At 32.6% G+C, this 23,978-nt stretch overlaps 2 protein-coding genes across 2 annotated transcripts in view; both read right to left on the bottom strand.

The window, feature by feature from the left end:
- Positions 1 to 249: 249 nt before the first annotated feature.
- On the bottom strand, positions 250 to 16,636 carry LOC111703919 (uncharacterized; the record flags this gene model as incomplete). Its single annotated transcript, XM_023476006.1, has 12 exons — positions 16,581 to 16,636; positions 13,434 to 13,470; positions 11,130 to 11,186; positions 9,975 to 10,067; positions 9,406 to 9,534; positions 7,594 to 7,661; positions 5,104 to 5,155; positions 3,784 to 3,825; positions 2,429 to 2,493; positions 915 to 1,012; positions 586 to 729; positions 250 to 305 (listed from the first exon to the last, which is right to left on the bottom strand). Coding segments are annotated over exons 1-12 (894 nt in total), but the record flags the coding sequence as incomplete, so codon positions are not given.
- Positions 16,637 to 18,925: 2,289 nt separating this feature from the next.
- The window catches only part of LOC111703918 (multidrug resistance-associated protein 4), a 32,239-nt gene continuing 27,186 nt past the window's right edge, over positions 18,926 to 23,978 (bottom strand). The window contains exons 22-28 of the mRNA XM_023476005.1: positions 22,802 to 22,921; positions 22,587 to 22,732; positions 21,899 to 22,044; positions 21,096 to 21,528; positions 20,806 to 20,977; positions 19,943 to 20,030; positions 18,926 to 19,317 (exon numbers count right to left, since the gene is read on the bottom strand). Of these exons, the coding sequence (XP_023331773.1) occupies positions 19,090 to 19,317; positions 19,943 to 20,030; positions 20,806 to 20,977; positions 21,096 to 21,528; positions 21,899 to 22,044; positions 22,587 to 22,732; positions 22,802 to 22,921 (1,333 nt within the window). The 3' untranslated portion in view covers positions 18,926 to 19,089. The remainder of the gene's footprint in view (positions 19,318 to 19,942; positions 20,031 to 20,805; positions 20,978 to 21,095; positions 21,529 to 21,898; positions 22,045 to 22,586; positions 22,733 to 22,801; positions 22,922 to 23,978) is intronic.

Raw genomic sequence — 23,978 nt, 5'->3', positions numbered from 1 at the left:
GATCCGACAGAATTCATAGTTTGAAAAATCTAAGGTCAGCGACATTTGGGTTGCAAAGATATAGGGAATAGAAAATAAGAATTTGTTGCAAAGACTAAATTCCTTTATTATTTCTTATTGTTGGTTCTTTGTGAAAGTGACTTGTGCATTAATATGCTTTTGTACAGACAATGAATAAAACTATCAGAATTCAACACTTTAAAGAAAAAACAAAATAAATTTAGAAAAGCTTTAGCAAGCAGTAATTACCTTCGGAGTTTTAGCAACTGCATGTATAAAGTATCCGATATCTATATTATCTGTTCCTGAAATCACAGATCTTACTAAATTTATATTATCTATGGTAATATGTATCATGCATGCCACACCTATGTACATCTTCAGAAGTGCCATTAAAGGGAGTGACTACCTAGACATTGTAGTTGATCTGAGCGTGCAGTAGTATTGTAGACAAATATCTTAGGATTCATAATAATTTCATTGTTCAGCAAGAGCGTAATTTTAATCTTTAAAATTCTACTGGACAATCCATTCACGAGGTTTGATTTTGAAAATAGATTTTTTAAAATTATATAATTATTAAACCTGGATATCCAGTAAGTTGGATATTCTCGTCAATCTTAACCCTCAAATCCTTGAAGGTAATCAGCTCTCCTGCCTTGATAGCCTGCTTCTGCTCAGCATAACCCCAGACCATCACCTCCTTGTTCTTCGCCTCGTCATCTTGATCTAGATAATATTACATGAGGTACACCTTTATAATAGCATTGGTAGCAAATGCTTGATTTTACAGTCACGAGGCCGAATTTAAAGAATTTGAGCCGCGTCTCAGATTTGAGACAAGTTTGGCAGCCATCTAACCTTCACTGCCAAATAAGCGATTGTTTATATTTTGAAATTTTCAGTGTATTTACCTATATTAACAGTAAATACTGCCTCTTGGACTAAACAGCAGGTTACAGTATCAATAGAAGCACTTGCTCCCCTTTCAAGGAATACTTCAACTACTGGTCTAAACACAGTATGTTACAGTATCAATATAAGCACTGCTAGCTCCTGTTTCAAGGAATACTTCAACTACTGGACTAACCAAAATTTGTTACAGTATCAATATAAGCACTGCTAGCTCCTGTTTCAAGGAATACTTCAACTACTGGACTAACCAAAATTTGTTACAGTATCAACAGAAGCACTGCTAGCTCCTGTTTCAAGGAATACTTCAACTACTGGACTAACCAAAATTTGTTACAGTATCAACAGAAGCACTGCTAGCTCCTGTTTCAAGGAATACTTCAACTATTGGACTAAACACAGTATGTTTACAGTATCAATATAAGCACTGCTAGCTCCTGTTTCAAGGAATGCTTCAACTACTGGACTAAACAAAATATGTTACAGTATCAATATTTTGATGCCTTTTGCGTAAATTATAATATAAATAAATTTTTGTCGTGAAAAAAAAGTACAAGAGATTAATACAAATCAATACAGAGTAAGCTCGACATTCACAATGAAAGCAGTATGATGTTGCCAAGATACATTTTACATAAAAATTCTGGGTCGACTTTCACTTCATGGTCAAGATTGGACACTACAGTACATGCTGTATTGGCAACTTTTAGACTGGGTGTACGACACTTGATATTGATTCCCCCTCTCCCGGACGATAGCTTGTTGAGGCGGCCTTCCTCCCTCTGTGCAGTGCAGGGCACCGGAATTTCTCATTTTACTAAGTACTACAGAATCAAAGAAAATAGAATATATATTAGAGGGGAATTTAGAGAATCTCTCGGTATGAATTTTTTCAGTCCCTTTCAGCCTGAAAGGGAGTTCAAAGTGTACAAATCATGTAAATGTTCACAAATTATATGCAGTAGAGTACATTAATACATTATGTTCCCTAGACTATCCATTTCAATTTCGAATTTTTTAAAGCTGTTAAATAAACTTTATAATGAATTAGGTGAATAAAAAACATCATTTGATTTATAGTTATAGCGGAAAATCATCGTTTGTAAAGTAAAAGGCATAGAGTCTATGTGAAATGATCATTGGTCAGTTATGAAACCAGCCTATTTCATAATTTGGTTTTCTTTTAATATTAATTTTAGATTTTCTATAAAATGATATTCCAGGGCCCAAAAGGTTATATAGCATAAATTTGTAAAGTACACCTGCAGTATGGAAACAGTACAACAAAATGGCCGTTTTACACTTCTTTCTAGTAAATTCCCCTCTAATATATATTCTATTCTCTTTGTACAGAATGCACTCAAAACATGAACAAACAAGTTCTCAACGCTACCAAACCAAAATTCTGCTTTTGCAGTAGGTATTACTATGCTAAATCAAAAATCATTTAAAAAGACGAATTCAAAATCATCACTCAATTCCCATGTTTATTAGGACACCTTGTAGTGTACTGTACCTTATAGTCTGCCCTGGCTTGTAAATATTCCTCTTTAGTTTGACAACAACCTCCAGGTTCTTCGGCTTCAGACAAAATATTAGAAATAGTTATTTAATATTCAAAGGGATTCAGCCTTTGCCACAAATTCAAATTTCGTATTCTCTATATCTTTGCAACCTCATGGTGTATACTTTTGATATTTCAAACTATAGATAATTTTATCTAACATGAATTATCTATTAGCTAAGGTCTACGACATTGGGTTTAAAAATATAGGGATTGAAAAATTGGAAATTGTGGCAAAGATTAAAAAAAAATAAAAGTTTCCGAAATTGGCTAATGCCCATCGCTAGGTGTACTATAGGTTACCAACAAAGGATGAGACTTTACAGATTTTCATCATCTTAAATTTTAGGCCTTTGGCAGATATTCCTTTGCCCCACAATTTACATCTATTTACAAAACCATTTTGGACATGCTTGAATCTGACTTTTTTTTATCGTGTTTCAAGTCATTAAAGTATTATCTATTATCTAGTTAAACCTGCAGTACAAGGCAGTAAAAGAGTCTGAATTTGAAACTATATATATAAATATATATTTATATACAGGGGGAGTAAAAAATCGGGATTATACATGTTTTCTATTCTATTCTAAATTTTAGTTTTTTTTGGATTTTAGGGATAAAACATATAAAACGTGATAAAAAAATCTAAAATATTTTTAGAACATTGGAAAGAAAATCCGCGAAACCAATTTTTTTGAAAAATTTAACTTTTTCAAAATTCTTGTTTAAATGTTTATTTGTTTTTTTAACTTTCATTTATTAAAAATTAAATGAGATTTTACAAAAAATCCGCAAAAATTTAGAGTGGAAATTTACAGTAAATTTTATCAAATTATAACCATAATTATAAACATTTTCCTAACAATTTATCAAAAATTTTATCTTTACAAAAGAATAATGAATTTTTTATCACATTTTATTTGGTTAATGACTAAAACCCAAACATGGATAATCCCGATTTTTTTTTTACTCACCATGAATATATATTTATACAGTGAAACCCTCAACAACGAATACATCGAAAGAATTCATCAAATGTCGTATTCTGAACTTTCTGATAATGGAATGTTGCAGATATTTAGTTTTTTAATTAAATGATTATATGGAACTCTTTAAAACTGTTCCCTCATATTCATGGCTATTCATTTATTTTCGCAAATACTGAAATTTACGTAATATAGTATAAAACTAATTGAAAAATTGTCAAGACGACATTTGATAAATTCTTCCGATGTATTCGTTATTAAGGGTTTCACTGCATGAAAAATGAAATTTGGGATTTGGAATGAGTGGAATTTATTTTTTACCTTGCTGAAGATCTTCTTGATTTTTCCATACTCCACATTCTCCTAACATTGTTAATATTCCAATTTACTATTTTTGGCTCATTGGATCTTTTTAGTTTGTTCGTTTGTTTGTATCCAATAAATGTCAAAGCGTCAGATTTTTTGTGGTACGGTATCTCACATTAATTTGTCTAATTATGCACTGGTATTGGTTAAGTAGTTTTTTAGCAAATACCTACTCCATAAAAATTTACTCAAGACGTACAGGGTGTCCCACGAAACATGACAATAGCAAGACGACTTGAAAGTCGTCTTTGGTATTTGAATTTATTTTTGACATTTAGTCTTCTATCTACTTTAACATGTATGATTCTTGAAACAATTATCACATAATTCTCCTAGCCCTGGCATTTCCAAAAAGTGGTCTGCGTTTTTTGTGCTTTCAATATTACCGGGGATATAAAGAGTTTGGTTCAGATTTCAATTTTGTTAAATAAAAGCAAAATTGTCGAAATCTGAACGAAATTCTTCATATCTCCGGCAATATTGAAAGCACAAAAAAGGCAGACCACATTTTGGAAATGGCAGGACAAGGGAAATTTGTGATTATTATCTCTAGAAATTTACTTCTAAAATTAGGTTGACAAATAAACGCAGCAAATTATATCAAAAATCAAGACGACGTTCAAGTCGTCCTGCATACTGTCATGTTTCGTGGGACACCCTGTATCTATCCAGGTCTACTCGTTACCAAGATCAATTTCAACGAGAACCAATGCTATCTTTCAAGCTATATTTGATTCAATTCTAAATCAACTAGCAAAGATCTCCGCTCGTATTTTTAACAAGAACCAAAGCTTTGTTCCAAGCTTACCATGCTTCTGATAACGTAATCAAAAGCCGAGTCTCAATTAACTAACTTTATTCAAATAGCTTATGTTACAAAGTTAACAGAAATTGACGTAATTCAATTCCTACGATGTTATCTATATCATATGATTAAAACCATCGTATTATGTATTTTACAAGATTAGAGAAAAATGATTTATCACGTAATTCAATTATGTCGCATGATTCGAGCTAATCATATTAAATATTCCATTGAAACACAGTTTTAATGAATAATGTCATTATACAAGTTTTCAATATTAAATCATTAGCAATGTACAACGTTCTGCAATTTTAAAGAATATCATTTTTGCCCACTTTTTGCTACAGTTATAGTTTGAAATATGGAAGGTTGATATCATCAGGTTGTTAAGATGTTGGGATGTAAGAAAGTTAACGTTTGTGGCTTAATTGTTCGGTTATTTTTATTAAAAGAAATGGAATGTAATTTTCCTTGGGAAGGTTGTCTTCATTTGCTTGCTGGGAGTGTTCATCATCATTAGCTCTGGATAAATGTATTTTCTTTTAGAGATTTTGTTAATAAAATATTAAATATCTTTCATCTTTTATTTTTCTGATCTACAGAGCTGTTTTCCTGACCTGACAGTTGGATACCTGACCTGTCAGCTGTATAAACGATTTGTCAGCTGTTTTTCTAACCTTTCAGCTGTTTTTCTAACCTCTCAGCTGTTTCTCTAAACTATTTAATGTTTTTCTCTAACCTATTTGCTGTTTACCTAACCTGTTAGTTGTTCACCTGACTTGTCAACTGTTTACCTGACAGCTGTAAACTGTTTACCTGACAGCTGTAAACTGTTTACCTGACAGCTGTAAACTGTTTACCTGACAGCTGTAAACTGTTTACCTGACCAGCTAGTTATTTGCCCATGACCAGCCAGCTGTATGTCTGACCTGTCAGCTGTATATCTGACCTGTCAGCTGTATATCTGAACTGTCAGCTGTATATCTAACCTGTCAGCTGTATATCTGACCCTGTCAGCTATATATCTGACCTGTCAGCTGTATATCTGACCTGTCAGCTGTATATCTGACCTTTCAGCTGTATATCTGACCTGTCAGCTGTATATCTGATCAGTCAGCTGTATATCTGACCAGTCAGCTGTATATCTGACCTGTCAGCTGTATATCTGACCTGTCAGCTGTATATCTGACCAGTCATCTGTATATCTGACCTGTCAGCTGTATATCTGACCTGTCAGCTGTATATCTGACCTGTCACCTGCTTACCTAACCTGTCAGCTGTATATCTGACTTGTCACCTGCTTACCTGACCTGTCAGCTGTATACCTGTTCTGTTCGTTATTTACCTGACCTGTCAGCTTTTGACCTGGCCCTATAGTAGCGATGGGCAACAGCTAGATTTGTTTTACAGAAACTTTTAATATTTTTAGACTTTTGAAAAGTTTTCGGCAATCTGAGAAGGGTCCAACGATTAAAAAATGTATTTAGTAGAGGTTTTATTTTATCAAACATGAAAATTTGTTATACTAGGTGAAAATATAAGGCGAAAACAAACCAAAAACTTTCGTTTAAAACCCCCAAAACGATCGTTTTTTATTTTATTCTATGGGTAACACATTTGCATGCTTGATAAAAGCAAACTTCTACATAATAAGGTCTTAAAATGTTGGAACCTTCTCATATTGTCATAAAACCTTTTAAAAGTCTAAAAACAATAACAGTTTCTGTAAAATGTAACGGAGTTCAAAGTACGTATTTTTAACAAAGAATCTTATATCATGGTTGGAATCAATTGTCTCTGTATATGGGAACTCTGTTTGGTGTTTACATAAACTAAAACTCCTTTTTTGTAAAATTCACAAACGAATGTAACAGATTCTTTAAGAATTGATATTTGTGCTTTTATGAATAGTTAAAATTTATTTATAGGTTTGTATTTTTTGTGAACGTCCTGTGAACACTGTGTATTTTTACGTTTCGGCTCAAGGTTAAGACATACGCCTTAAATCTAACGTTGAAATCTTGGAAAGAGGATGTCATCAGTTGCAGCCGTCCCTTGCTCAGCTCCAGAGTTCACAAATCAACTCTGTACCAGCAAAAAGGGAATTTTATTGATACTCTAAAATCAGATATCCAAATCCCTGATTCTATTTTAATGAGCTTCTAGCTGCTCTCCTACAGCAGCAGCCTTCAACAGTTCAGCTCCAGACAGCTTTAAAGATTCATCTACACCAGCTTCAAGCAGCTCCCTACAGAAGCAGCCTTCTACAGTTCTGCTCCAGACAGCTCTGTGTTCTGAAGATTCATCAATACGAGCAGTTGAGAAGCTCCCTAAATCTCTCCTACAGAAACTAACTCCACAGTCCTAACGCTCCCATATATTCCGTAACAAGTTTTTGTGAATGAACATTTCAAACTCCACCAAGTATCATTTAATTAGACCTAAGGTTTAACAAAAAAGAATATGGCTTTGCCCATCCCTACCTGTTAGCTGTTTACCTGACCTTTCAGCTTTTTAACTGACTTTTCAGCTGTTTTCCTAGCCTTGAAGTTGTTTACCTGGGCTGTTAGCTTTTTTTACCGACCTATCATTTGTATACCTGACATATCAGCTGTTTACTGAAACCTGTAAGCTGTATACTTGACCTGCCAGCTGATAACTAAACTAGCAGTTGCACATCTGACCTATCAGCTGTTTACTTGGCCATTTAGCTGTTTACCTGGCTTGTCAGCCTTTTTATCTGACTTGTCAGCTTTTTATCTGACCTATCAGCTGTTTCCTTGACCGGTTAGCTGTTAACCTGGCTTGTCAGCTGTTTATCTGATCTGTCAGCTTTTTATCTGAACTATCAGCTGTTTACTTGACCAGTTAGCTGTTAAACTGGCTTGCCAGCTGTTTTTCTGATCTGTCAGCTGTTAAACTGACGTGTCAGCTGTTTATCTGACCTATCAGCTGCTTACCTGACAAAGAATCCTTCCTCCAAAGAATCAGATTCCCGAGCTCCTGGCATATATAGCTTTACACATCCCTGTAAAATTCATTAGCTATCATTAAACAATTTTAACAAAATTTATTGTAAATGATTCATTTCCGTTTAGGAAGTCTTCTGCCTTGCATACATCCTTTTAAAGCTTACTAAATGAAATATCAAAGAGAAGAACAACTTTACACTTGCAGGTACATGAATATTAGAAAGCCGACAGTGTCAACTCCAATGGGCGGGGAAATTTAACTCTAATTATATAACCACCAAAAATATAACCATGTTTTGACCGAATATTTAACTAATTAAAATGGAACCACCAAAAATTGAACCAACTAAAAATATAACTGGCCTTTTATGTAACCAGTTTTTTAAACCAAAATTTAACCATTTTCTTTACCGAAAATATAGCATATTTTTAAAGAAATATAACCGTTTTTATCTAAAATATAAATTTTTTTTTTGTCAACCAAAGATATATCCAGTTTTTATCTAAAAATATAAACTTTTCTTAGCCAAAAATATAACCATTTTTAAGTAAAAATACAACCACTTTTTAGCCCAAAATAAAACCATTTTCAAACCAAAAATAAAACTACTTTTAATTCAAAAATATAAACGTTTTTTAACTTAAAGTATAACTGTTTTTAACTAAAAGTGGAAACATTTTTTAACTTGAAATTTAACCACGGAGAACTTTTCTAATGATGAAAATAAATTTTCATTGAAAAATAAACGTGATTCTTCTGAATTCTATAAAATAAAGCCATAAACTGTTCGATTAATAAACAGAAAATGTTCTAAAGAACTTCGCAATTTACGAAGAATCAGTGTCAAGTACCCAACTCCCGGAGTACGTTCCTCTCTCTTGAAAAGGGGGGGGGGACACTTTAGTTAACAAGAGTGGGCAACAGTATAAGATACCTAAAACAGAGTATGAAAAAGAAAACGTGCAGAGGATGCAACAAGCATCTTTGTAAAGTCTTTGCATACATAGACAGGCAAAAAATCCTATTTTTGCTAGAATATGGTTATATTTTTGGTCTGTTATGTTTTTGCCTGTTATATTTTTAGTCAAAAATAGTTATATTTTTGGTCGCAAATGTTTGTGTTTTCGGTTAAAAAAACGCTATATTTTTTGGCAAAAATAGCTATATTTTTGGCTAAAAAACAGTTATATTTTTGGCTAAAAATAGTTATATTTTTGGTCAAAATAGTTATATTTTTGGTTAAAGCAATGGTCATATTTTTAGTCAAAAATGATTATAGTTTTGGTCGACAATAGTTATATTTTTGGTCGAAAAAAGTTATATTTTTGGTCGAAAATGGTAATATTTTTGGTCGAAAATGGTTATATTTTTGGTCGAAAAGGGTTAGAATCGGGTAAAATTTTATCAGTTATATTTTTGATCGTTAAATTTGGTTGTTATATTATTAGCGTTATATTTTCCCCGCCCAAACTCCGTACAGGCATCTCTAAGTATCGTCGAGTTTCCTTTTTGGGGTCTTGACAGTTGTGTAGATTTTGATCTAAGAGATTCGATAAAAATCTGGAGAATATTAAGAAACTAAATAAAATAATATTAAATAACAAAAATATTGATATCCACAAAATTGCCTAACCCCATTACAAAACTGGCTTTCATAACGATGCGCTGTCATAAGGTTTAGGCTCAGAAGTCTCATCCTTTGTGGTTAACCCTGTACCTGATATTGCATCGATCCATACTTGGCATGATCAAGTAAATGTGGAAGATGTGGAATGTGGATCCTGTGGTTAACCCTGTACCTGATAGTGCATCGATCCATACTTAGCATCATCAAGTGAATGTGGAAGATGTGGATCCAGCTCGAAGGAGAATGGATAAGTCCATTTGCCAGGGAAAATCCACTGAGACATCTTATCCCGGCTAATTGCCTAAAAAGTAGCTTTTGACACTGTTTTGCACGGGGGATGGATTGCATTTCTAATACAACAAACTGTACATCAAAATGCTCCACAATGATTTAAAAAATAAGAAAATACTATAAGACTAATAATAATAAAATTGTTAAATAATTATAACAATAATAAAAATGACAATTAATAGATAGAGTATCCAGGTTTATATTATTACTTATAGTTACTCCAGCCGTTTAAAACTATATTTTAGCTGAAATGCTGGCGTTGCCAGTGAAATTTTAAAAAATTCAAAAATGCCCCTGGGTTTCCTCAAAAAAGTTCAGCCAATTTATTCTAGCATATTGGCCAGCATAGCAAACATATATATAAAATACATGCGCGAAGAGTTTTATTATTCAGATGAAAAAAATAAAAAAGAAGATATCACCAGTTTATATTTTCTAAATTGAATATACCTCTCTGATAACAATTTGCTGGTAAAGGTAGGGAATTGTATCACTCAGAACGTTATTCCCAGATGCACTGGACTCTATCCAGGTTATCTTCAACTAGAAATAAATCAAATTATCTGATTTTTTATTAAAATTTGAGATGAAAAGAGATTTTCTGGTATAATTTAAAAGATCTCCATGTATGATATTTGAAAAGCTCCCTTCTAAATGGAGTGAGCGGGCGTTATTTTTTCATTCTTTTAAATTGATTTTTCAATTTTACCTTTTCAAAACTTACAATTCTTACAAGAAAATAGTATTTATCTAGACAATAGTTCGAACTAAAAGACGTCATTGTCTTATAATAATGGAAAGATTCTCTACGTACATTAATTAGGTACTATGTACAGAGCGTCCAATATCATATTAGATTATCTCCAAGCTTTAAAGCCCAAATGAACACATAATAATGGAAAAACCTTGCATTATTTGCAAGAAAATTTTATGTCAGCCTTATTCAATTTTTAAAAATGATTCAAATATGATACGGGACACCCTGTAGGTAATTAGTTCACACTGTCACCATCTTTTGACCAACATTTCAGACCAATGATGTTAAATTACTAAACTGTCCCCTTGGGAAAATTAATTAAAATAATATCCCACTCGGCCAATTTTAATCATCAGCGCTAGTTCTGGATGTTCTGTAGGCCAAGTTGACCTTGACTTAGAAAGTTAGCTTTTGATAAACGATGAAAAATTTCAAAACTTAAACTTACAGAATATTTATTCTTAAAATTGTCTCGACCACAGCTATTACTATTTGGCAGATCAAAGCAAGACCCTGTTTGATAACTGGCATTGAAACAAAGAAAGCAAAAATTAGTTGCATGATCCCAAACCGAACGTGTTCCTCTAAAGATCGTTTTTAGATCTTTTTTCATTTGTCTCTTTTAGGGTACAACACTTAAAGTTTACCAAGAGAAAACTTGTTTTAAAAAAGTTTAGAAATTTTCCAAGTTTTACTAAAAGTTTTTAAAAAAACGAACCGAAACGATTAGAAACACTAGATTCAAATGGAAATGTTTTATTTAACATCACAAGTTCCTTCCCAAAAAAACACAGTTGGTCGATCTTCAGCACTTTCTAAAATAAAAAAATTAGTTTTGTGTAGCCTACCTTCCCACAGAGACAAAGAACAAGCTGGTTGAACTTCGTAGTCTCCAGGCATATCACCTTTTAAAGGATATATAGGGATTTACAGGGTTTACAGGGGGTTTACAGGGTTTATACGGTTTACAGGGGTTCATAGGGTTTACAAGGGTTTACAGGGGGTTCACAGGGTATATAGGGGTTTACAGGGGGTTCACAGGCTTTATAGAGGTTTACAGGGAGTTCACAGGGTTTACAGGGGTTTACAGGGGTTTACAGGGGGTTCAAAGGGTTTATATGGGTTTCCAGGGGGTTCACATGGTTTAAAGGAGTTTACAAGGGGGTTTACATGGTTTATAGGGGTTTACAGGGGTTTACAAGGGGTTCACAGGATTTATAGAAGTTTACAAGGGGGTTTATAGGGTTTATAGGGGTTTACAGGGGTTTACAGGGGATTCACAGGGTTTATAGGAGTTTACAAGGTTATTTAAATACAGTGTCACCCACAAAGGATGAGACACTTCAGAGACGACTGTACAGGATTCATACTGTATATTTCCTTATATTCATAACTCCCTGCAAGCAACTATAAACTTTTTTTTGTGAAATAAACAAATAAGGAATTTAAGACCAGCTTCAAGGTAGAAGACTTGATTTAAACTTGGGGTAGTCCTATTTAAACATTTTTAAGTCGTTGTTCCAGTCTCATCCTTTCCCACGTACCCGTATATGTTTTAAGCTATATAAAGGGTTTTGAAGTATACAAAGGGTTTTTAAAGTACAACAGGGTCTTGAATGTTTTATATATAAAAACGGGTAAAAGGTATTTTTAGGTTTGAGATAGGGGGAATTTAAGGTTGTAGGGGTTAAAAATGCTGTAGGATAGGTGTTTAAAAGGTGATATAGGGGATTTAAAGGTATTACAAAGTTTGTAATAATTTTTTTTAAGTATTTCGTAAGTTTTTTAGGCTATATAGGAGATTTAACGGTTTTATAAAAAGTTTTAAGGTTTACAGGGTTATCTGTTTTAAGGTTTACAGGGTTATCTGTTTTAAGGTTTACAGGGTTATCTGTTTTAAGGTTTACAGGGTTATCTGTTTTAAAAGTATAGGGTTATCTGTTTAAGGTTTACAGGGTTATCTGTTTAAGGTTTACAGGGTTATCTGTTTTAAGGTTTACAGGGTTATCTGTTTTAAAAGTATAGGGTCTAAAGGTCTAAAGGTCTCAAGGGTATATAAAGGTAATATTAAGATTCAAGGGTTATTTAAAAGTTAAAGGCTTTCAATACTCATGTCATAGGATTCAAAGGGTTTAAAGGTATTTACAAATTAAAAAGGCATGATTTTTGAAAAGCACCAATCAATTGGACTGCTTCGTTATTTAAACTAGAGCTCTATGTGAAGAGAGGTGTATCCAATCACAACCGTATCCTAAAAGGCTTTGTCTGATTAATCTAAAAATTAATTATTTCCATTTTGTGTTTCTTAATTATTGATCGAATTGAGCACTTGAGACATTGACAACTGTTTAAAGAGCAAGGGAAGGCATAACCAAATCTTTTTACGTCCGCGACACAAATGACGTCAAAAATTGACATTATTTCTTCCGATCACACCTTTATTTCGTCCGGGCGTTGCTTCTGTATTTTTTAAGCTTTATAACACTTTTTTTCAAATTTAGACAACGTCATGTTCTGATTTTGTTTAAAATGCATTTTGTGTGAAAAAGAAAAAAAATTGGTTTGATTTGTTTGAAGGATTGTGAAACAAAAAATTCAATGAACTGTTTTATGCCTACTGTACCTTCATTAGATGTTATTTAAAAAAAAACAGGACAAGATATTTTAAACCATTACAAACGACATGATGTGGTTTAAAATTCGAATATAACAAATTAAAGTGCTTAAAAAAATAATGTAAACAATTCTAGACGAAACACGGTATATTCGGAAGATAAATGGTGAGTTTGTAACGTTATTTGTGGTCGGACGAAAAAAGCGGTGTGGTGTGCCTTCCCTCCCTCGTCAGAATCAACAAGGAGTAAGATATCGCTGTTTTTCTAACTTGGTAAGTGTATAGTTCTCCACAACTGCGTCTGCGAGTCACTTTAATAGGATAACCACAATTGAAAAAAAAATTCAAAGCGAAAAATCATGGATATCTCACTCAATCTTAATTAGGCAAAGCTTTTCAGGATCCCATTGAGAATTTGATATTCAACTCTATTAAATGGAACTTCTAACTTGCAAGTACGCGTCTGTAGTAGTTGTAGTAGTAGTATACCCGTTTACTGTTTACAATAATAATTTATAATTCCCAACATAATCCTTCCCTGAACATTACCAGTTACAGTATCGCCGGCATTATACCTTAAACAGAGTATAAAGTAGAGTTTCAAATTTTTTCGAATCAATTTTGTTCCGAAAAGGCATTATGGAAGCTTTCCTGGAGCCATGGAGAATGATAAACTATTAAAAAAGGTTTGGATGTTAAGGTGAAATCTTTCTTAACCGAATTAAGAATAAATCCAGCCCTAAATGGATATACAGTACACAGAGCTATGTGTGTGACATGCTTAAAAAACGGGACAATTTTCTTGGATCTGCTTTATATGGATTAATCGTACTGTAAACTGGTTCAGCTCTTGTAGCATATTGTAGCCTTGTAGGTTGATTTTTTTGAAAAAGATTCCGCTCATAGTTTCCAAAAGTGGTGAATAGTTTATCATTCTAAACATGCCTTAGAAAAGGTATCGTGAAAGGTCTTTACGAAACCAAATTGACCCGGGAAAAAAATTGAAATCCTGTTACAAAGTAAATTTACATTGCTAAGTGTACTGCAAAACCTGTGGAATGAAAAGACAACTCAAGTTATACAAAGAATATCTATTGTGCAGCAGCATAATCCCATTTTACTTCATAAGTTGATTTTCAAACTGCTTCATCAAATGCACATAAGATTGTTTAAATGAATTTCTTTAAATGCATATGTTGATATTATCTTATGGCAAAAAAAAGTTGAGATGTTTTGATAGGAAACCAGGGAAGAGTCCACACAACTTTTATGAGTATTGTTAATCTTGAAAACTAGATTTACAAAGAAATTGAGTTTTTGCCACAAACTGAAGTTTTCTCATCCCTATATCTTTGCAATTTGATGATATAAGCCTTTGATATTTCAAACTTAGATTACTTGATCCAACTGAATTCGTAGTTTGAAATATCTAAGATCTACGACATTGGGTTGCAAGGATAAAGGGGTCAGAAAATCTGAATTTGTGGAAAACATTCATTTCCTTCACAATGCAATGTGTGGGCGCGCAAATTTAAATTCCCGGATTGAAACCTAAATCAAAGTAATCGCTGCATGGTATGACCATTAGCCACCACGATATTGATCCACGTTCACGTCATCATTCAGCATTTAACAAGGGGCATGTCAGATTCAAATGTTACCCTTAAACCTTTCTCTGATCAAAAACGTCGTTGCTTAATTTGAATAGTGTTTGATTTTGTTTAATTCTCCATGAGATGTCCTGCAGTAGAAATTGCATAAATCGGACACAATTAAAGTTTATATATAGAGAAACACATTAAAAAATAATACATTTGTATGACAGTGGTTTAAAGGGAACTAAATCAGGCAATAAGTATTATCTTTAAAGGGATCGTTCACTTATTTGGGTAATTTGTGGGTAAACTTAATAGCCTATTAGCTATTCATAGGTATTTGTCTTACTTTTCACAGATGATCATTGCAAGAAGGAGGAAAGGCAACTCCATCAGCACAGCTTCCTAACTTCATTTTACCTATTTTCGGCAGTGCACGTCTCCATAATGCTTCCGAACCTCCCCCAACAGTCTTCCGGTAATAATCTTCCGTTAACAATCTTAACTTTCTACTTAAAACAGGACTAATTCTACTTAAAAAACAGGACTAATTCTACTTAAAAAACAGGACTAATTCGATTATTTAAGCACGGTATACAGAACATTCTCATAATATTTTTTTTACAATTAAAGTTCGGGATTGAAAAAGGAACATTCTGTAGATATTGTTTGATATTGTTTGATATTGCGTTTCTGTTTCCTTTTGTATTAATTTTCATCTGTGATTGGTTAGATTTTCCTATAGTCTAGGCTCTGATTGGTCTAAGAATCTGTTACAGTCAAAGAAAATGTAATTGTCTCTCGATCTAAATGTATTTCAAATCTGTAGCGCTTGTAAAAAAAAGCACCAATAGTTATAAAATCATTCAGTTATAACAGAGTTTTGTTTTCTTAAAATATCTCAATAACTAGAAAGTAAATTTGAAAACTGCAACATCAACAAAAGTATTTTTTATTTATCTACTTATTAGAAACAGCTAATAATAAAAAAGTGCCAGCCATTCCAAGATTTGCTGAGAAAAAAAATCTATAAATTTTCTCTACAATTTTTGATTGTAAAAAAGAAAAAGAAATATTATGAAAATGTTAAGGATACTATAGATGGACTACCGTGCTTAAAGGGACTGTAAAGGAAAAATGAAAAGGAGTATATGCTGAAACCTGAGCATCTCCGGAGTTGATTGAGACTTATTAGAGTTCTATTTGATGTTTCTGTCGAGAGAAATTGATATAAAACTGTGTTAAAATTATAGCAAAACATATTTATGTAAGGTTTTGTATAAGATTCGTAGTATTAAACAGATCATATTTAACAAATACGCAACCAATCTAAAAACGACAATATCCCAGAGGAGCCTAAGAAACTTAGGTTTTCTCTTATTATTATTTAAATTGATAATATTTTTTACACGTTCAGATCATGTGACCAGACCTTTAACCAATGGCAGTGCAGTAATAGTGTCACATGTCTTCGTCTGTATCACGTGGCCAGAATACTGCATTGCCATTGGAGGGAGTTCTGGTCATGTGATACAGTACAAACTTATATCTTAAATATATACGTTTTAGTTTAATTTTTACACAGTTTTATATCAATTTCTCGAGACAGGAGCATCAGAAAGGCCTCTTATTGGTCTCAATCTACTCCTGAGATTTTCAGGTTTTAGCCTTTACAGTCCCTTTAAATAATATAAGTAGTCCCTGCTTTAATTAGACGAAAGATCATTCCCAGAAGAATGTTTGAGGGAGGTTTAGAAGCCCTATGGGAATCAGCACTGCCGCAAATAGGTAAAATGAGGTTCGGAGGCTGTGTCCTCTTCAATAAATCATGGGGATTCCTTGGGAAGTAGGTAAAATGTATCAAACCGTCAAATGTTTAAAATAAGTTATATTTTCAAAATAGACAATTTTAATTTAATTTTAGAAAAATTAAAGATATCTATAATTAATATTAGTAACTCCCCTAAAATATGTGAACAGTCCCTTTAAGAGAGGGGGAAATAACGACGATAGTCTATTTAAGAAATAAGAATTAAAAATTTATTTTCATTTTCAATGTTTTATTATCTTATCGCTAATTCAAAATTTACCATTTATCTTTTTTGTCAAATTCCAGAACTATGCAATCCACACCGTCCGTCATTTTCACTCTTTAAACAGAACGAAAATTCACCAAATTTATATTTTATAAATTTAATAATTTTATCATTCGTTAGGAAATATGCCCAGCTGACCCACAGTTTAATTTTGGGACATTATTACCTTATAGAAATTACGCGAAATTACGGCGTAATTTCACAAAATCAATGTTTTACTAATTAAGCATAATTATTACAAAATTTCGCGAAATTTAGGTTTCGTCAGTTACGTGTGATCCAACGAAATTTCACAAATTGAAAATTATTTTTCGTAAGTGCACGTAATTTCGTGCAAGCGAATAATCTATTTCGTTGGAAACCCTAGTTAAAAGCTAAAATTTATACAGGAAAGGGAACGCGTAGTACTTTTAAAGCCTTGAATATTTAAATTAAATTATTTATAGCTAATGAATATATTGAATCTGGTCACTAACATGTTTAATCATCTAATGTTAGTTTGTGTGAGTAAAAATTCTGCTACGTTTTAGTGGGGTATCGTCCCCCCCCCCTCTCTATTGTAAAAAATTTAAACTTTATTTACAGGGTTCCGTACCCCCTTCTAAAGGTTAAACTCAATACTATATTGTTCGTTGTTAAGTATTTTCTACATGAAGTAGTTTATGAAACTAAACCTCAGCACCTCACCTCACCAAAATATTAATAATTAATTAATATTATTTGCTTGGACACCACGTTCACAACACTAAACACAACAAACCAGAGGTGCAACGGAGGTTTTACTTTAAAGGGGGGGGGGAATATTTATTATGGAATTATGGACAGATTGAGATCTTATCTGTTTTTTCTTTAATTGAAGAGCTATTGAGTAGAATAAAATTGTTTTGAATTGCTAATATGGAAAGAGAAAAATATACTTTTCTCATGCGTAAAATTAGAACTAGAGGAGCAACGAGGTCACAAAGTCAAACCAACAATATCAATTGAATTTGACTTTCTTCTCCTGGTTAGTTTGCAGTGCTCGATCTATAGTCAAGAATAAGGGTATAAAGTTGCATTGCATGTTCAATGTTCATAGCCCGACTTTTCAAGGCCAGCTCATTGAAGAACAAAAAATTAATACGAAAACTGTAATGGTTCAGATGCTGGAGAGGTTTTAATGTCCAAAAAAAGTCCGTAAATGGAAAAAAAAATTTCGTGTTACACATGTTTAAAATGTATTTTTCAATGGCTTTTAAATATTTAATTTTTAAATCTTTCTTAAATAATAAACAAGTTATCAGCTTTTCTAGAATATGTTTACACCGACCGGCCATTTTACCCTTCTGTACCCTATACACTGATTAAAAAACCTTGGCAAAAAAATTTCAATTATAGCCATATATATTAAAAGTAAAATAATTTCAAGGTGATAGTGTCAAAAATGAGATTGCCAGTGAAAATTAACGATATTGGGAAAGTCAACCCCCACCTCTAGTTTCTACGCGGATTGCTCTACCAGAAACAATAAGAACAGTAAAATTTGCACATAGCTTTTCATCATACTTATTTATGAGACAGTTCAGGGTGTACCAATAAAATTTGAAATTAGGTATTACAATGCTAATTCATAACAAAGACGATATCGAATTCGTCTTGCCATGTTTATTGGGACACCCTGTAAGTTATTTTCTGTGAAATGAAACTGGATGCCTCTCTTACTTTATTTTGTTCAACTAAAATGACCTAGTTGGTTTAATGATATTTACCAAGCAGTATAAAACTTAAGATCTCTTAAGATCTCTCTTATAACTGCACCGGTGGTTCGTTCCTATTTGCTCTTCTATTTGGTAAAATTTTAGGTACAGTGCTACTCATAAAAAGATGGGACTGTAGAGACGACCCACATTTCTTAAAATATGACGATTTGGAGCTTGATTTTAGGGTTCTGCAATCAATTTGTATTTTGACGTTCCAGTTTAAGCATGCAAGGAATGTAAGAATTTCGGACAATCGTCTCTGAAGTCTCATTCTTTCTGGGTAACCCTGAAAAGCAAATATCAAGAAAAATTGTTTGAACAGTTCATAATAGATCGAATTTTTTGAGATACTAAGTTCTGAAAAAATGTGATTGTTTCTTTTAAATTAAGCAATTGTATAATTTTCTTTATGTTATAATCAGGACAATGTGTGAAAACGACAATATTGAATTATATGAGTAGATGCGCTTCAGACGTGAATCATAGAAATATAGAGATTTATTCTTGAATTGCGTCGACTTATTATTGTTGGTTCCAAGCATAGACAACAAACAAATTATTTGTAATATAATGATACTGCGGTAAATTATGGTAACATACTAACACAAAATGAAAATATTTATTACCTAAAAAAATTAGATTATTTTGCTACCACAATGCCTAACTAGTCAAATCTAATGATCACACAGGTTTATATTTTTTCAGTTTTTACCATACACCTCTATCTAGCCCATGGTTCAAACTGTATCAAGATCCTGGAGAATTCAAGATTCTTCCAATGGTTCAGGAGAACTTACATCTTCGTCCAAATTTGTATTGTGATCTACTTCAGTTACATTATCTTCTCCTATGTCGCTATAATCCTTCATGTTCGATATCGCAGCAATTTCTTTTAATTTTCTTAAATTTTCTTCACCCGTCTGTTCAGCTAACTCTACTAGAACCCCGCCTTCCTTACGAAGAAGATTATACGGAGTATCAAATTCCACAACCTAAACAAATTTGAGATCACAAATTTATTTATAAAGAAATTGAGTCTTTGTCACAAACTATTATTTTCTAATCTCTATATCTTTGTAACCCAATGCCGTAGACCTTAGATATTTCAAACTATGAATTCTGTTAGATGAAAAAATCTAAGTTTGAAATATCAAAGGTTTACACCATCAGACTTTTAAAATTGTATGTTATTTTTTTAAAAGCAAAAGGATATTTCTTTGAATTTTTGGATAATCTAAAACAAAATTGAACCATTTTTTATGGTTCACTTCCTCGATCAGAGGGCTGAAAAAATGTGTTTTTTTTAATTCTTTACAAGAAATATTTTACTTTAAACTTCTTTATGAATGACTAATCAATTTCGAATTGCCGAGTAAAAATAATAATTCCAGAAAATGTTTTAACACTGCCACCTGAAGGAATTGAGTCTTTGCCACAAACTCAAATTTTCGCATCCTTATATCTTTGATAATTGATGGTGTTAAACTTTTGATATTTCAAAATTATATTATTTGATTTACCTGAATTTATAGTTGGAAATATCTGAAGTCCAAGACATTGTGTTGCAAAGATATTGCGATTAAAAAATCAGAGTTTATGACAAAAACTTTTTTGTACCTTTCCATCTCCCAGCACGAGAATTCTATCTGAGTCCATAATTGTGTTCAATCTGTGAGCTATGGTAAGAACAGTACATTCTCGAAACCTTTAAATAAGTTCTCTGTTAAAAAATTGTTTACTCGTGTTTTCTAAAACTATATCTAATGAGTTTTATAAACTTTTTTTATTTCAAAGTTATATTTGAACAATGTCAAAAAAAACATTATCAAATCATTGTTAAAAGCTTTTTTTGTTCGTTTAATTGTTACTTTGCTATTATCCTGATGGCACAGTTGTAAATGTACTTAGAAAAGAAGGGGCCAATCCAATTTAACTAAAAATTGTGTGAAATCTTTTAATACCATATAAAATGCTTGAAAACTCCTTAACCCGAAAATCAGAATATCTGGGTTGATACATTGCTGTATTCTTTTCTTTACACACTTTCATTCTATAATCTGTCTTCATGTCTGTTTGTTGGTATCCAATAAACGCCAAAACGGCTGAGCCGATCGGGCCCAAATTTTTTGTGGGACCTCGCATGACCCAGGGAAGGTTTATGGATGATCAAATATTCAAAAATTTGCTTCTAAAAATTTCGATTTTTGAAAATTTAGAAAATCCACGATTTTTTTATAAAATCCCCGAAATTTTTTATTTGTTTTTCATTTACAATGCATGTATACAAAGAGAACATGTTCACAATTGAAATTAAAGATGGTCGCGAAATGCCCTAAAAGTAAAAGAAGTAATGTAAAATTTTATATTGTCCTGTTTCCAATGAATTTGAAAAATAATATATGTTGATTTATCATCTATTTGATATTTAGAAAAATTAATTAAAAACTATTGAAATTATCTATTTCTCAAATGTACTATACCTTGTTCTGATCTGTTCTTGTATAAGTTTGTCTGTTCTAGGATCCACGTTGGCTGTGGCTTCATCTAAAACTAGGATACGGTTGTGTCGGAGAGAAGCCCTCGCAAGACAAACCAGCTGGCGCTGACCGAGGGAGAAATTAGTTCCTCCTTCACTCATCTCAGTTTCAATTCCTATTTAATTAACATCACTGTTTTTTAAACAGATTTTTAATATTTTTTTCAATTTTAGTTTTCAACAATATATTTTTATATTCTTTTCTTTTGTGATATTTATGTCGCAAAATTTTACCATTTTTTAGTTCTGAGACAGGTTCAGACATGTTAACTTCCTTCAACACCTTCCAGATCATGTCGTCTGAAAATTCGTTAAAGGGATCCAGGTTTCGTCTCAAGCTTCCAGTGAACAGGAGAGGATCTTGTGGAATTATAGATATTGTTGATCTTAGATCTTTCAGTCCGATCTTTAACACATCAACTCCATCTATGTAAATACTACCAGTCGGCTCTGCCATACGAAAAAGAGCAGTAATTATGCTAGATTTTCCTGCTCCAGTTCTTCCAACAATACCAATTTTTTCGGCGTTATGGGTTTTGAAGTCTAATCCTTTTAGAACCAGGGGTTCTGTTTCCGCATATCTTAATTTGACATCTTTAAACTCAATAACTCCACGACTTGGCCAGCTTTTAGGGGGTTTTGTCTCCATTATTGTAGCTGGTGCCTCCTATTTAATGAGTACAGTAAATTTTGAAGAAAAGTTAATTACTAAGCTGTATTTTAGAAAATCCAGAAAAAGCAGAATTTTAAAAGATATCATATTTCTTCTTAGCAATTTTCAGGGGGCCTAAAAGGTCATCTTATTCGCAACACTAGGCTTTTCTTAGTGCGTCCTAGAAAAAAGAAAATGACAAAAATGTCCCTTTATTTACTTAGGGACATCTCAACATGATTACTTAACCCTAAATGATAATGATTAATTTTCTAATCTATTTGTTCGATTTAAACAAATTTAACAGTAGCATTTTATCACCCCAGCCTTTTACTTTTCACCTGGCAAAGATTTGCAATAAAAATAGATCTGTGCTCAATATTTCCTGTTCTAATCTTGAATACTCCATTACTCTCTCTACAGATGTCATCAGATTTTCAACCTCGGCTGACTGCCGAACTCCCCATTGTAACATTCCTGTTAGAGTAATACACGAAGAGATAGCTAATCCGACATCTCCGCCAACCAGATCTGCAAAGAACATAAATAATTGCATCAACTGTTTTAATCCAGCTCAATTATTGAACTAGTTGGCAATATGAACGTTATTAATTTTACCCGAGTGAGTAAAATGTGTCACAACAAATTTTTTAACATTTTTCCGATGTACTTTTTGAACTTTTTAAAAATCCTTTTTTTAATGAGCAGGTTTTTACCGATGGACTAGGGACATATAGCACACTCCCCTATCTCAACCTTAAGGGCAAAATCATTAGGGGGGACCCGACACCCCCCTTCCCCCGCCTAAATTAAACAAAAATAGCCCAGCCTAGATAGGGTTAATAGAGTTTCTTTGGAAAATTCTTCAACAGCTTAAGTGTACAATTAGACGGGTTTCTTATATATGCTAGAAGAAGATAAGTGTACAATTAGACGGGTTTCTTATATATGCTAGAAGAAGATTCTAGGCTCTGGCCAATTTTAATGTACAAACATCAAATATGCAGCACTCTTGAAGAAACATCCTATGTTCCTCCTCGCACACTATGACTATGGTATATTAGAGTAGCTACCTCCTCCTAATATAAGAAAGCTGAATACAACACTAGCAAGGTAGATGATTACAATCCAATCCAACCATACACCAAACCAACGGGTCCCAGATATGAATGCAAACCAGGCAGAAGTGTGAATATCTTGCAGTCTATCAAACTCTTTTCTAAAACATAAGAAAGACATGTTATTCGTAAAGTTGCCTAACAACATTTATCTCTTCTAGAAGACTAACCTAAGCATGTCTTCTGCGTTAAATACTCTGATTGATGTTAAACCATTTAGAGAGGTTGATAGATGAGAGAAAACAGGAGAGCGAGCAATGCCTTCAATTCTCTTAATATCTCTTGCCGATCTAAAATAAGTAAAATATATATAACCTGTGCCAATAAAAGATGATTAGAACTGGAGTTGTTTATCGTTTTTGAAAACGATCGTCAAGCGATCGTTTTTTGTTTCGTTTTTCAATCGTTTTCAGAAAAAGATTTTCATTTTTGGAAAAAACGATCATTTTTAAAAACGACCCGCTCGTTTTGAACATATAAAATATACAGAAAACGAATAACGATCGATTTAGAAAACGAATTTTTTTTAAATCGATTTGTGACCGTTTTTTACACGATTGTTTTTTAAAAACAATCGCTTTTAAAAAAACTATCGTTTTTGAAAAATTATTTTACTGACAATGTGTTAACGATCGTTAACATAATTGTCAATTTTACAGATAGAAAGTAGGAGAGCTAAAGTTTACAGATATAGAAAGTAGAAGAACTGGAGTTTACAGATAGAAAGTAGGAGAGCTAAAGTTTACAGATATAGAAAGAAGAAGAACTGAAGTTTACAGATAGAAAGTAGGAGATCTGGAGTTTATAGATAGAAAGTAGGAGAACTAGTGTTTACAGAGAAAGTAGGAGAACTAGAGTTTACAGATAGAAAGCTAAGAACTGGAGTTTACAGATAGAAATAAGGAGAACTAAAGTTTACAGATAGAAAGTAGGAGTACCGGAGTACTCCTAAGAAAGTCACAGGAAAAAAAATGTTTGAAAAAAAAATTGGAAATAAAAACTTTGGTAAAAAAGTCCCAATTTTCTGAAGTCCTAGGACAAAATGTTATTTATTGGAAATAAAATTCTGAGTTTTAGATTCCTCGGACTTTTTTTTTCATGGTTGTAAAAATCTTTTGTTTCCATGCATTTTCCACTGTAAAAAGACTTTTTCTCTGTGGACTTTTTTTTGCATAAAATCGTACGGTAACCAGAAAAAAAGTCCAAGAAAATTAAATATCAAAATAATAAAATTTTATTTCTAGCGACTTTTTATTTCAAGGACTTTTTAATTCAAAATTTAGGACTCTATTTTCTAAAACTTTTTTTCAAGGAACTTTTTTGGCGGTTGCTTCAGGGGGGGGGGGG

Source organism: Eurytemora carolleeae, unplaced genomic scaffold, assembly GCF_000591075.1.
Source record: "Eurytemora carolleeae unplaced genomic scaffold, Eaff_2.0 scaffold528, whole genome shotgun sequence".
Taxonomy (NCBI): Eukaryota; Metazoa; Arthropoda; class Copepoda; order Calanoida; family Temoridae; genus Eurytemora; species Eurytemora carolleeae.
This window is presented reverse-complemented; position numbering and strand designations above follow the sequence as displayed.